General features: G+C 38.8%; 1 protein-coding gene across 1 annotated transcript; it reads left to right on the forward strand.

The window, feature by feature from the left end:
* Window positions 1-634: 634 nt before the first annotated feature.
* On the forward strand, window positions 635-11,605 carry LOC122985858 (cholesteryl ester transfer protein, plasma). Its single transcript, XM_044356834.1, has 17 exons — window positions 635-2,176; window positions 3,647-3,761; window positions 3,866-3,997; window positions 4,242-4,312; window positions 5,110-5,197; window positions 5,335-5,404; window positions 5,529-5,589; window positions 5,859-5,950; window positions 6,045-6,144; window positions 7,337-7,416; window positions 7,680-7,730; window positions 7,873-8,025; window positions 9,080-9,147; window positions 9,481-9,523; window positions 10,203-10,275; window positions 10,831-10,916; window positions 11,028-11,605. Exons 1-17 carry the CDS (start codon window positions 2,017-2,019, stop codon window positions 11,103-11,105), a joined length of 1,521 nt encoding a protein of 506 aa, XP_044212769.1. The 5' UTR covers window positions 635-2,016; the 3' UTR covers window positions 11,106-11,605.
* The last annotated feature ends 1,152 nt before the right edge of the window (window positions 11,606-12,757 follow it).

Raw genomic sequence — 12,757 nt, forward strand, 5'->3', positions numbered from 1 at the left:
GCAATCAAAACATGAGGATTTACTTTACTTATCAAAGTAAAAATTGATTTTCATGGAGCCAAAGCTTGTGGATCTTATGTTTTTGTGTGGGTGCCAGTTTGTTGTTGGAGCAGCTGAGAACAGAACAGAACAGTTAATGTGTGAATGTTAAAACTGGGCTACATTTTGTTTAAAAGATTACATTTTGTAAATTATAACCTTTGGTGGAATTTGATGACTATGTTTTCAACATATAACAGGTTTTACGGGATCTCCTGGACAGATTTCTTGGCATAAGCACTTATAAATTTAAATTCTTTACATGCATTACAGTATAATACATGGATTTACAAGTGAGGTGCCATCGCAGTGATAGAGGCTTGTTTTTTTCACTTACATCCTTGATTAAACTATATGCCCTGTACAATACTCCGACATCCAGAGACCAAACAGTACACCTGTGCTGGAATAAAACCACCTGGACCCAAACTATCTGTGTAAACACAACTTTATTTAGGAATATGTACCATATGAGAACAATATAAATGTCTTTATACTAGATTTTGACACAGGATGCCTCTACAATATACGGCCACATCATTAGGTAATAATGCAGGACTCACCTTAGTTGATATTGCACTTTACTGGTGCTAATTCACCATCAAATTTGCAATTAATCAAATTATTAAAACCAGTTGAGATGCACTGAAGGTGTGACTTTTGGGGCTCTTTTGGGGGGTATGTGTCCTGTCTATGCACATCACTGTACTTACTGCTCTGCAATAACCTCACATCATGTGGTAAACATGGTTCTAACAACACCGGTGCTCACACTAGACGGTGCCTGAGGGTATGCAAACACACAAAGACCCCTGTTAGATCTGTTATCTAGATCAGTTACCCCCTTTGTTCTTATCTCCCGTCTCTCTCTGTGTCCCACTGTACCCTTCCTCCGATCTTTTCAATTCAGACCAAACCAAACCCAATTGGCTAAGAGGCTTGGACGAGGACGTATTCATTAGATTCTAAGGCAATCACCTCCAGGGAATGGATTGTTTACTTTAACAGTCAGCCTCTGTATGTCGTTGATGAAAAAGTCTTTGTTCAGAGAGAGTTGGACGTGAGCACAGTGGTGTTTTTCACCTGTTGAAAGCAGGAAAAGTGGACACAGCTTGAAAGGAATTATACTTAAAGTCTAGATATGTTGAGGAGCGAACTGATTTGTTTTCATCATTTAAACATCTCCAGCATGAAGTTTGTTCTGTGAGTGGATTTAATTTTTCTGGTCATTTAAAGGCATCCTTATGGGGTATGTACACCGGTTGTAATATCAGTGACTCCAGATTTTCCTAAAATCTACAATCTGAAGCGTTAACTACCATTTGAAATGTAAAGTTTCTACATGCAGCATCTTTTCAGTGCTGATGTATTGTCTGGTCCAAAACTCATTATTTTATTGTGTGGTGGTTTCATTATTGAACTCCTCATATTGAAAATAAGGATCTGTCCATTGTCTTAACATCACTATTTAATACTTTGTGTTTCTATCTAAGATTTTGTGGCACCCGTAGCATGGAAAAAGTCATACTTTGGTCAGTTTAGGTTATGGGGACCCGCTGTGAAAAACAAATCTGAGTCAGTGTTTGTCCTTACATCAAGTGATTTTGTGACTCACACAAGTTGTTTGTCTCTGATAGGCTGAATGACAGGGTTTCTTGCTAGCGAGTGTCCACAGAGTTCTCCCTGACAGTGGAAAGGATAAGATTTGTAGGCTGTAAAGTCCTCTCAGAAATAAACAAGGGAAAGTCCGAAAAGGCTGGTTGAAATTTTGCGTGAGAGCAGAGCCACCACAGCTCATGGGAAGTTGAGTCCAAAAGAAGAGGAATTTTAAAGTCTGTGGAAATACAAAATTCAGTCCACTGCCTCCACTTCCAGCGTGTCGTGAGTCAGTTGCATCAGAAGGAAACTTGCTGACACACAGTGAACTGCAAACAGTCCACCAGGTTAAAAACCTCAACCAACTCTCCGAGAGGTGAAATGTCCACGTGCACAATGCCTCGTGATGTTTTCCCATTGCTGCTCCTGCTGCTCTTCCTATCTGCGTTTGGGACGTCTCACGGCTGCCTGCAGGACCCTGCCTCAGCGTACAGGTTCACCGGAGCTGTCTGCCGCCTCACCTACCCTGCTGCTGTTGTGTGTGAGTGGGAGTTTGACCCTGTTTTGGTATTTATTTCATAAATAAAACATTTATTTCATCAATAAATACCAAAAAATGGTTCAGAATATCATTTAAATTCCAATGGCCACAGAGGCTGTGAGTTTCGACCAGAATTTGGATCTTTGACATCGTCCTGCGAATGGACTTCACAGAACCAAGTCTGTTTCTGGTGCAACATCATCAACACCACTGCCACTTTATTTTAGTAATTTTGTCAACAAGAGAAAACTAAATACTTGCTGCAAATGCACAACAATAACAAATGAATGCTTAATATATAAATAAACCCTCCAACCAGTAGATGTGTTTAAATCAGCATAAAAAATGTATCCAATTCGAAGTGGATAAAGCATGAGCTTCAGTAAATCTGCATATAGTCTGCATTGATCTATAAATGAATGTGGATGATCTTACAGTATCTGTTGTTTACAGCTACTTTATACTGTATGGGTGGCTTCTCCTTCAGCTCATTAAATCTCTGCAGTGTCTGAAGGTAACAGAGCAGCCTCTGAGGAGACAAGTTCCCTGCCAGAGCACAGTGCCATTATGCACAGCCATTCATTGTGTTTACTTTCATTAAAACACCTGAAAACAACACCATGCTGCTACAGAATAACCACACAAACCTCTACACACTTCAGACTATTCGGTTATAATTGGCCATCCTGTCTGTTTACGTGGGAGACAGCCTCTTGCATCACAGCTTCCTTTCCTGCTTTATTTTTAGCAAAAATGTCGTCTCATCTTTTATTCTTCAAATGTATGACAGTGCAACTGCTGTTGTGTTACATCGATTATGAAACAATGTAAAATGTAAAACTCATATAAATGTAAAACTCATATAAATTAGTTCACCAATTGTTTTTTTATTATTTATTTCTATAATCATTACTATCTGTCTCTGGAACCAAGGAATGCATTTGAAACAGGACTCTTAATGAAAAATGAATCATCCCAAAGAGGTTTGTGTGTTATCAGATGTTGACTTTCACACACACCAACATCCTTGCAACACCAATGCTGAGATGTCAGTCAATCGCTGCCGCTTGAAGCTTAGAGACTGTTTCTACAGATACTGTATATCCAATAAAGGTTTTTCTCTCTTTTGAAGAATTAAAAAAATTTACACAATAGCTGCGGTATCATTATAGTTTATTATACAAAAAGTGAGAACACAAATTTCATTTAAACTTTAGAACCACATTTCCCACAACACTTATGTCTGTTGCAATGGCTTCACATGTTTGCAGCATTTGCTAATGCCTCAAAGTTAAGGAGGTATTGTTATCTTTAAAAAAAAAAACAAAAAAAAAACCCGGAATTGCAGTTTCCCTTGTTTCATTTTGGCTTTTTTATTTGTTTATGGAAGTGTCAGGTGTGTGTTTGTATTTACCTGCCATGGACTTGTGTTTAAGTGCCCACATGTTTGTGTTTGTGTGTTGCTTGCAGTGAATGAGAAAACCACTAAAGTGATAGAGGCAGCATTCCAACATGCCAGATATCCAAGTGTTAAGGGAGAGAAGTCACTGCTCTTTATAGGCAAAGTCGTATATGGCCTGGACAAGTGAGTGGACATGCACACACACACACACACACACACACCTACACACACACAAACAAAATGTCCTCATGTCAGTCATGTGATGTATCTCAATTTGACCCACCCAGTTTGGAGATTCACAACCTAACAATTGGTCGGAGTACGTTTGAGCTGCATCCAGGTGAAGGCATTGCCATGGAGATAAGCAACGTGTCTGCAGTCTTCAGAGGGACCATCCAATATGGATACGGCAACTGGCTGTGAGTTGAGAATGTTGGACCAACATCATCCCATATCACTTTGTGGTTAACTCTGACTTTTCAGTCTCACAAACATAGTTCTCATTACTAATCTTAGAGCTCCTCTTTTGTTTACCCAAAGCAAACCTGAAATTTAAAACACATCACTTCCTCTGTACCAAGAAAATTTCCCAGGAAAGAACTGATGCTAAGCTGATTGCTTTGTATTGACTGCCATCTGTATTGTATTTTATTTTTCATCTAGTGTCAACCTTGCACAATCAATTGACTTAGAGATTGAGTCACAGATTGACCTTGGAATCAACCCCAAACTTTGTAAGTACTTTATTTTGTACTGGTTTAATGCTCTTCCCTTATAGGAGGTACTGGCTTGAATTGAGCCAGTACTCACTGGTCCTGTTTACTGGGTAAATGCAAGTCTAAGAACCTAACAAACCCAAACTTAAACAGTACCAAAGATCTACAGAGATCTACATTTATCTTACAAAACTTAATATATCTTGTGTTTAAAATGACACAGAGACATCAGTGTCAGGCTATCTTGAGAACTGGCCTGCTAGCTGCCTAGATGACCCACCTATCTCACTGGCTAGCATGTTCTCACATCATCAAAAATGTTGGAGCAGATCTTCAAGTAGGCATCATTTAGATAAATCGACCACATCTAAACGGTTAACTTCTCACCTGAAAACATCTCAAAACTTTATTTGGCAACACAATTGTAGCATGACAATTCTAACAATTGTGAGCCTAGCTCAAATTCTCCACTATTGCCTCTGGTTGATGCAAAATGCATGCTGGGATACTCATCTATTAAGTTCATACAGGTCAGGTCCCAAAGCATCCTCAATAAATAAGGCAGATCAAGAACATTTCCGGGCATTTGGGCTTTACTTGGCTGGGCGCAGATGCTGACTTGGAACTTGGGCTGTGATGTTTCAAAAGTCTCTGGATCACAACTAGCAGCGTTAACACCACTGTAAATGGGATGTACCATAGCTGATATAAAAGCCACATATGTGTTCCAACTCAAGCAATGAAGAATATAGACAGATACCAACTAAGTGTCCTCACATCTGTTCTCTGTCACCTCTGTCTGTCTCCTCTGCCAGACTGTGGTGAAGGGAAGGTAGCAGCTGACACATCTGACTGTTATCTGAACTTTCACAAGCTCCGTCTGCATCTGCAGGGAGACAGAGAGTAAGTGACAACACTCCCCCGCTGTGCCTGAACCCTGATTGACAGTCAGCTGCAGAAAACACAAAAAGCATCTACATTCTATAATCCCAATTCACACTGTCTGACCCTGTTCATGTGTGTTTGCTGCTGCTGTTCAGACCAAACTGGCTGAAGAAGCTCTTCACCGACTTCATCACCTTCACTGTCAAACTGGTCATCAAGGGACAGGTGAGGGCGAAAAAGACAGTGAGGATAAATGTTTACTGAATCACAGCAAGCTGCATGTTCATGTCTTCTTATCATCAAAGTAAAGTCAGTACTGTAGAAATGATGCGTCTGGTCTTAAATGCAGATTTGTAAGGAGATCAACAAGGTGGCAAATATACTGGCTGACTTCATACAAGAAAGAGCAGGTGGGTGTGTGTGTGTGTGTGTGTGTGTGTGTGTGAGAAAGAGAGAGAGAGAGAGAGAGAGAGAGAGAGAGAGAGAGAGAGAAAGTTTTTATTACATCTTCAAATCATCTACAAAGCACATTCATTTATCTGTCAAGGTTGTGTGTGTCCATATCTTTGTCCATTTTTTTGAATTCTTAAATTAAATCATATTCATATGATAGGTATGACTGACACAGCAGGTCTGTGTGTGTGTGTGTGTGTGTGTGTGGTTGTGTGTGTGTTTCCAGAGCAGTTCCTCAGTGATGGAGACATCAGTGTGGATATCGGCGTGACTGCCGCTCCTGTAATTACTGCTAACTACATAGAATCATACCACAAGGTAAACAATACCTGTAAATACAGTCAAATACACAGTCATACTCATGAGTGCATGGTTGCCAGCCCTTGACTTTTCCGTTTTATAAATTATCCAGGGGCTGACCAACTACAACAACACTTCTGCTGTCATCAGTGACTCTGTTTTCCACCCCAGCCAGCTGACTGAAAACAGGATGCTCTACTTTTGGGTCTCAGGTCAGCAGTCACTGTTGCATTTTCATTTGAAATGAAGGATTGCAGATACAAAAGAAAAGAAAGGAACATTAGAGGAAGTATCCTATGTTGTGGCAATTCTTAATATTCTTTTTGGGTTTAGTACTTGATGTCCAAACAGGCTGGAATTTGAGCAGCTGGCACAAACACAACAATTCACCATAAAGAAAAACAGTGAAATTCTACCTAAAACAAGCAAAAAAAAAGGCTGACTGACTAAACCTCATAGTGCACTGTGGGGACTTCCTTATGTGACCTAATCTGACACCATTTTTTTAGGCCCTTCTTCAAGGACTTCTTGGGAGTGTCACTTTTTATTCGACATTCAAATGTGGGACAAAATTCAATTTTAGATCTGTAATCATCTGTTCAAATTCAACACCAGGCTGCAGAAATCTCTTGTGCCACATGGCAGACAGTCTCCCCACTTGCTTGTTGTGGAAAGTACACCTTACCTGCTGTATGAGTAGATGACAAAGAGTGAGTGGACTGCAATGTGGTCATGTTGATATAAACGATATAACTTATGTTAAAGGATAAAGCTGGCAATTTGCTATATTTTTCTTATTATCAACAAATCTCATGTGCAGAGCCAAACCAACAATGAAGTCATCCTACTTACAAGAATTGTTTGTATATCCAAAGTCTGATATTTCTTTTTCCTCTGAGCTGTAGACCTCTGTTGTTGTCCAAAAATCATTAAAAACACATCAATGAGCCACACTGCTGCACTGGGTGACACGTTCCATGAAGATTACAGTCACCTTAGTTTGTTCAGAAATGGCTCCAAAGACTAATAACAGAAATCATGTTTTCAGTCTCTGGAGAGTAGTTCTGTGTAAGGCAGATGCCACCGTGCATGTGCAGGAACACGGTTCTGTTCACAGTTTTGCTAGCTTGTTGTGCTACATATCACAACCTCTTGACTTTGCACTGCATTGTAAATTCCTCAAAGAACTTCAGCACAACCTTCAACCTACAAGTTGCACTTTAAGATCCAGTCTAGTCTAACATCACACTCCTCTAGTATTGCAGCAAAAAAAATGTAGCTCATTAGCAGCGAGCTATTTCAGCTTCTCTCAGTTATCAAGATTCTTCTCACTCTTTGAGAATTAGAGGTGTACTTGTAAATAAAATTTAGTATGGTGTAGCTTTAACTTGTATTTAACCTCAGACCAGGTCTTCAACCCCATGCTGACTGCTGCCCACCACGATGGCCGCTTCCAACTCAACATCTCGGGGGCAGAGCTTACTGTAAGTACATCACCCTCAAATATGGCCTGTAAAACACCCAGAAAGGTTGCACTTCATGTCACACATGGATGTGGTATCTTGTTGATAAAATTTGCATTGATGGTATTAACTGGTGGGAGATTTCTGGAACCTGACTGATATTCTCATTAGCTCTGCATATGCAAAAAATACTGCAAACATAAAATACAGTATTCTATATGCCTTTCTTGTTGAGAATCTCCTGTTGGTGGTTTCTTACATTACACTGATGAATATGATTTTAGGAACTCTTCACGACAGACCTTTCCAGTGCCATGCCTGAATTTATTAGAAAGGTAATGTGGAAAACCTCCTCTCCCTGCACACACCCCAACACATACACATACACACCTTTATGAGAATACATCCAAAGCATATGTCATCATGGAGATGTTAAGCAGGAACATATTGTCTTGCTTTGCTTATGTGTGTCTCCAGTGTTTGTTGGAATCAGGCTCTCCAGAGTTAAGAGTGTGGAGTTCATCCATTCCTTTCCTAAACACCTCTACAGTGGGTACAACCGTTTGGGCGGAGGCCTCTGGGCAGCTCCACTGTGGGAATCAAGGCACACCGACACTCTTCTTCAAAACGGTCAGATTGGAGGGCATCAAATAAGCATATTTGACCATTTTCAGCCACCTACTGTTAGAGAAAACAGAAAAGTTGATGAGTTAAGAATGCTGACCAGTTTTGATGCATCCTGAATTTCCAAAAGACTTCTTCCACAGTTTCCTCATCACCTATCCAGGGGTAATCCCACCACAGTTTCTTCAGAAACTTTAGTTAGCTGAAAGTAATTTCTAAGCAGGTGAAATTGTTTGCCAAAAGTAATGGATAAACAGTTAAAATAATTAATTAATATGAATACACAGTTGGAGTAACTAGGTGTAATAAATAATTAAAATAATCTGCTAAAATTAATGACAATAAAGTTGGATTTATTAGCCAAAAGTAATGGTTGTGTTGTGAATTTGACCAACATACCTATACATTGACAATTCACTTGTTTGAAAAAATATTGTAACTATGCCCACTTTTACATAGGTAACAATCTTACTTATTGTCTACTTTAAAATGTATTAAAAATGAACACATTTGAAACATGATGGTTGGTGTCAATGAAGGTGTTCTTGAGGGCATTGATGGAGGCGTAGGAGTATATCAGACATATGCTGTTGGGATCCACTAGTGTAGAAGATGATACTCTATGTGCCCTCTTGTCCATTAGGCTTCATAACAAATCTTCTAGAGTGAAAAATGCTTGTGTTTTTTCACTATTTGACATGGGCCTCTTGCTTCAAAATGGCAACATCTGCTGGACAACTCTTGGTATTACATTTGTGTGGAAGGATTAAATTCAAGACCATGATGATGGCATTGGATCATCTTGTTGCAACACTTGAGCTTTGAAAGGTCGATACTGTGTTGTGTTGTCAACTTTGACCATAACATCACTAGCTGAACCTCATGGCCCACTAGAGAGAGGTTCTGATTGTTGCCCAAATTGTTCAAAAGGGAAAATATCTCAATCTATGACAACATTATCTATGTCATACTTTACTCTACATTCCATTTGTGAGCAGGGTCTGTTGTGAAGGTTTTGGTTTGTTTGACTGTTGTTTCCATATTTATTTTTGATGTCTAGGGTTTGTCCATAGATGTTACAGCTTCCTATGCGGACAAGAAACTCTCCCTGCAGGGTAATCCAACAGAGTAAGACCTTTCTCATCTATTTTCACAAGAATTGCTGAGCTTGCGAAAACCTGCCCGCTATATTCAGCATGTATGTTTAGAAAGTCTTTTCTCAGAGGCAGTCATAGTATTGCATTTGGTTGTACACATGAAAAGTGCCAGAAGTAATTGTAAAAAGAGAGCTTTAGAGAGAAGTTACTAAACTATGCCTCATTCTTTTTAGTGGTTACGGAGCAGCTGAGCTATTTAAATTAAATTTGCACTATAGAGCATTACTGAATGTGCAGTTTTGCATGTCCACCACTATATCAAGTTCTGTGCTTGGTGTGTGATGGAGATTATCATTTTCTCTAGGATTTCTGTTCTCCAAGCTGACCTACCCTTACAGAATCTACCGGTAAGATAGTTTCCCACTTGATCTCATTGACAATTTTTTGTGTTGTGGAAAATACTATAGTTAAACTGTACAATAGTTTAAAGCTGTACTTGGTGGTTTTGCACAATGGCACACATTTACACAGGAAATGATTTGAGAAATCAGGCAGAAAAAAAGATACATTTAAACACAGTTGAATTCCAGCTGAAACTACAGAGCCCCAGAAAAAGTAGGAAAAAACACTACTCCTCTTCTCTCTCAAAACTTTTACAATACTTGAAGAAATATATTTTTGTGTGTGCTGCCTGAATCCTTCAAATTAAAAGCACTACCTCTGAGGAGAAAACTTAAATTTGGCACAAAACTGATCAAATTACATATTAAAATACTCCTCATGACTATCATTTATCCTCAATGTGTAGTTACATGCCCATTATGTTTAGCCTCCACAGTTGAAAATGACACATATTGTAGTATACAGATTATTTTTGACACCCATTATAAATCAGTAAGAGAACACAAAGGTTTTTGAAAAATAATACAAATATAATCACAATTTATACAAATAGGTCTTTTTGTCCACTGCCATTTTAATTATTTTTCTCCATGTCCCTTGCTAAAGTGATGCTGATCTTGAAAACACACAGGCAGAGTAGTATTTAATGCTTGACTAGACTTGTTCAATCACTGCTGTTTACAGCTTTTGGATTTGGCACAACTGGAGTTCATAAGAGAAGCTGTGGAGAAGATAGGCACACCCAAGGTCCTGTCTGGTAAGACACACACACACGCTTATGCACAGATAATATAGTTCACAGCGCAATCAAAAAAGCCCTCGTCTAGAATGTCTTATATGAAATTCCGTCAACATAGTATTTTAATAATGATCAATCATTACCACACAAATATAGGTATTGGCATTACTATAATTACTGCACTTCATTGTACAATATTCACATTTTTCACAGATTAGCTAAATCTGCTGGATTGCCTTAAAACTATTGTTTTCTTGCAGCTGACTTCAGTCATCTTCCCGTCAAATGATTGGACATTATTATTTGTCCAGTGTTCCCCCTCAGCTGTTCGTGTCTTGTTTTAGCTGTTGCAAACGCAATAGTAAAATTGGGGTAATCAAAAAGCACTGCAAGTACTTGGAGTATCAAATTACAGCAGGGTCAAAATGAAATATAGCTCCAGGAAATGGAAGTCAAACCTGGAATGGATACATATGGAGTTATATTGTGTTTAAGTCCTGCAGTAGAAAAGAAGTAAAGCCAAAGGTGTATGAAATGTGATTTTCTATAATACATTTGTGGTGTGTGTTCCAGTTCTTGAGGTTGAGCTAACCAGGTTGTTGGACAAACAGGGAACAAACTTATTCGACATCTCTAACCCAGAAGTGTTTCCTCGGGATGTGAGTCTTCTATTACTTTGATTCATTCTGTTACGTTCCTTTGTTTGTGTTCTGCTTCTATTTCTTCTCTCTCTCAACTCTGGCATCTGATTCCTTCTCTCCATGCTGCAGGGTTATGTGGTGATCCAGATGGATTTTGGTTTCCCTCATCACCTCCTGGTTGAGTTCCTCAAGAAGACACTACAGTAACTGGGAAACCCTCAAGCATCATGGACCAGATTTTTAGTGACTCTTACTTAAAGTATTTTCTTGCATAAAAAAACGCACCCTTCACAGTGATCTAGATGATGATGATGGTGTGGACAAGCTTGTCACTGATGTTCTCATTTCCACTGGTGAATGTGATGAGTGCATGATACCATATTTGGAAAATGATAATACATTTGGACGTGTTTTTTTTAAAATGTGTAATTCTCTCTTCATTTTCTTCATCTTCATTTAGTTGGTTTGGTATATGTGAAGATGAGCTAAGCAGTTTTATGTTTATACAATATATTTGTTGAATTATCAGATCACCAGAAAATTTCATTATTTTTTTGTTTTTATGGAAGGTTGGAGGAGGTATAAGTTAAAATACTTGTCTGTGCTGGTGGCTAAGGCAGGCATTTTTTGTGTCTAAATATTTTAAACACTAATTTGAATTATGTAAAATGTAAACCAGTAATCAAATAAAGTTCTAAGAAGCCTTTGGATATAGGCAAAGTAATGAGTTGAATTATTCCATTTACATATGTTATTAGTTTCACATTCATTCAAACAGTGAACAAAGCTGTGTCTAATCATAATAGGGAGGGGTTATTTCAACTATGTGGTCATTTTGGAGGCTATGCATTGTGGTGTTGGTGTTGCATTGCAAGATATTGCATCTTTAACATGGACCTTTGTCACTAACATAACATTTGTCACAGTAAAAGCACAAGTGTAAAGGACCAAATCAGAATTGGCTGAATTCCATTTAGCTGCTTCAGTTTCAGGGTCCTGGTTTGTATTGCTGGCTCACTGTCACGCTGTCATTGCTTACTGGGACACTTGAATAGAGCAGAGCCATCGTTAATGTTATTAGTAACACGTGCTTTTCCTATTGTGAATTCAAAATTCAAAATGTCTGCTGTGAAAAAGGCAGTGTGTATTCAGTGTTTCTTTAGTTTAATACTTGGTGGGGATCTATCTGATTACCATGTTATTGACTTATTTACATCATAGAACAACTGTTAAAAATGACTTTGTTGTAAACGTGAGGATTACAGCAACAAGTGTTATAAGACTGGCTAATTAGCTGCTAAGCTAGCACTGTTTAAGTAAGTGCTTTAGAGGGAATACATGGTTGGTTTAAATTTTATTCTAATGGAGTACAATTTAAACCAACCTCGCATTGTTAACAATGTTATGCTGTAGTGTAGGTAAGTGTGTGCACATTTTTCAGAAGGGAGTTCCCTGGTAGCCTGTTTCACTATTGACCATAGCCAGCACCACTGATGCCTGTGGTTGGGTGTGGTCAGAAATTCGCTTTGTAACACCTGTAACCACACCCAACAGTGATGCCGTGGGGTCTTGGAGTACACTTGTACATCAGTCTTTAATGAACCATCCCCTGTTCAGCCTACCGCAAGGTTGTCTCCACCATTTTTAACATCCACAAGTTTGACCTTTGAGCAACAAAAAGAATCACTCATGTTGCAAATGGTACATGAAAAGTCAAAACAACAGGTTGATATCAACGAGCAAACTGCTGTCGAAGTCACAACAACAAACTTGAATTAACTGCATTGATGTACTTTATTTCATTTCTAGTGGTAAAACTGCAGCTGAAGGTGCTGCAGAGCTTTTGCATAATTTACAAC

This window comes from Thunnus albacares, chromosome 7, assembly GCF_914725855.1.
Source record: "Thunnus albacares chromosome 7, fThuAlb1.1, whole genome shotgun sequence".
Classification (NCBI taxonomy): domain Eukaryota; kingdom Metazoa; phylum Chordata; class Actinopteri; order Scombriformes; family Scombridae; genus Thunnus; species Thunnus albacares.

Coding starts and splice junctions, on each gene's coding strand:
- LOC122985858 (XM_044356834.1), top strand. CDS start 2,017: ATGTCCACGTGCACAATGCCTCGTGATGTTTTCCCATTGCTGCTCCTG. Junction 3,998..4,241: donor TATGGATACGGCAACTGGCT/GTGAGTTGAGAA, acceptor TTTTTCATCTAG/TGTCAACCTTGCACAATCAA. Junction 10,276..10,830: donor CACACCCAAGGTCCTGTCTG/GTAAGACACACA, acceptor TGTGTGTTCCAG/TTCTTGAGGTTGAGCTAACC.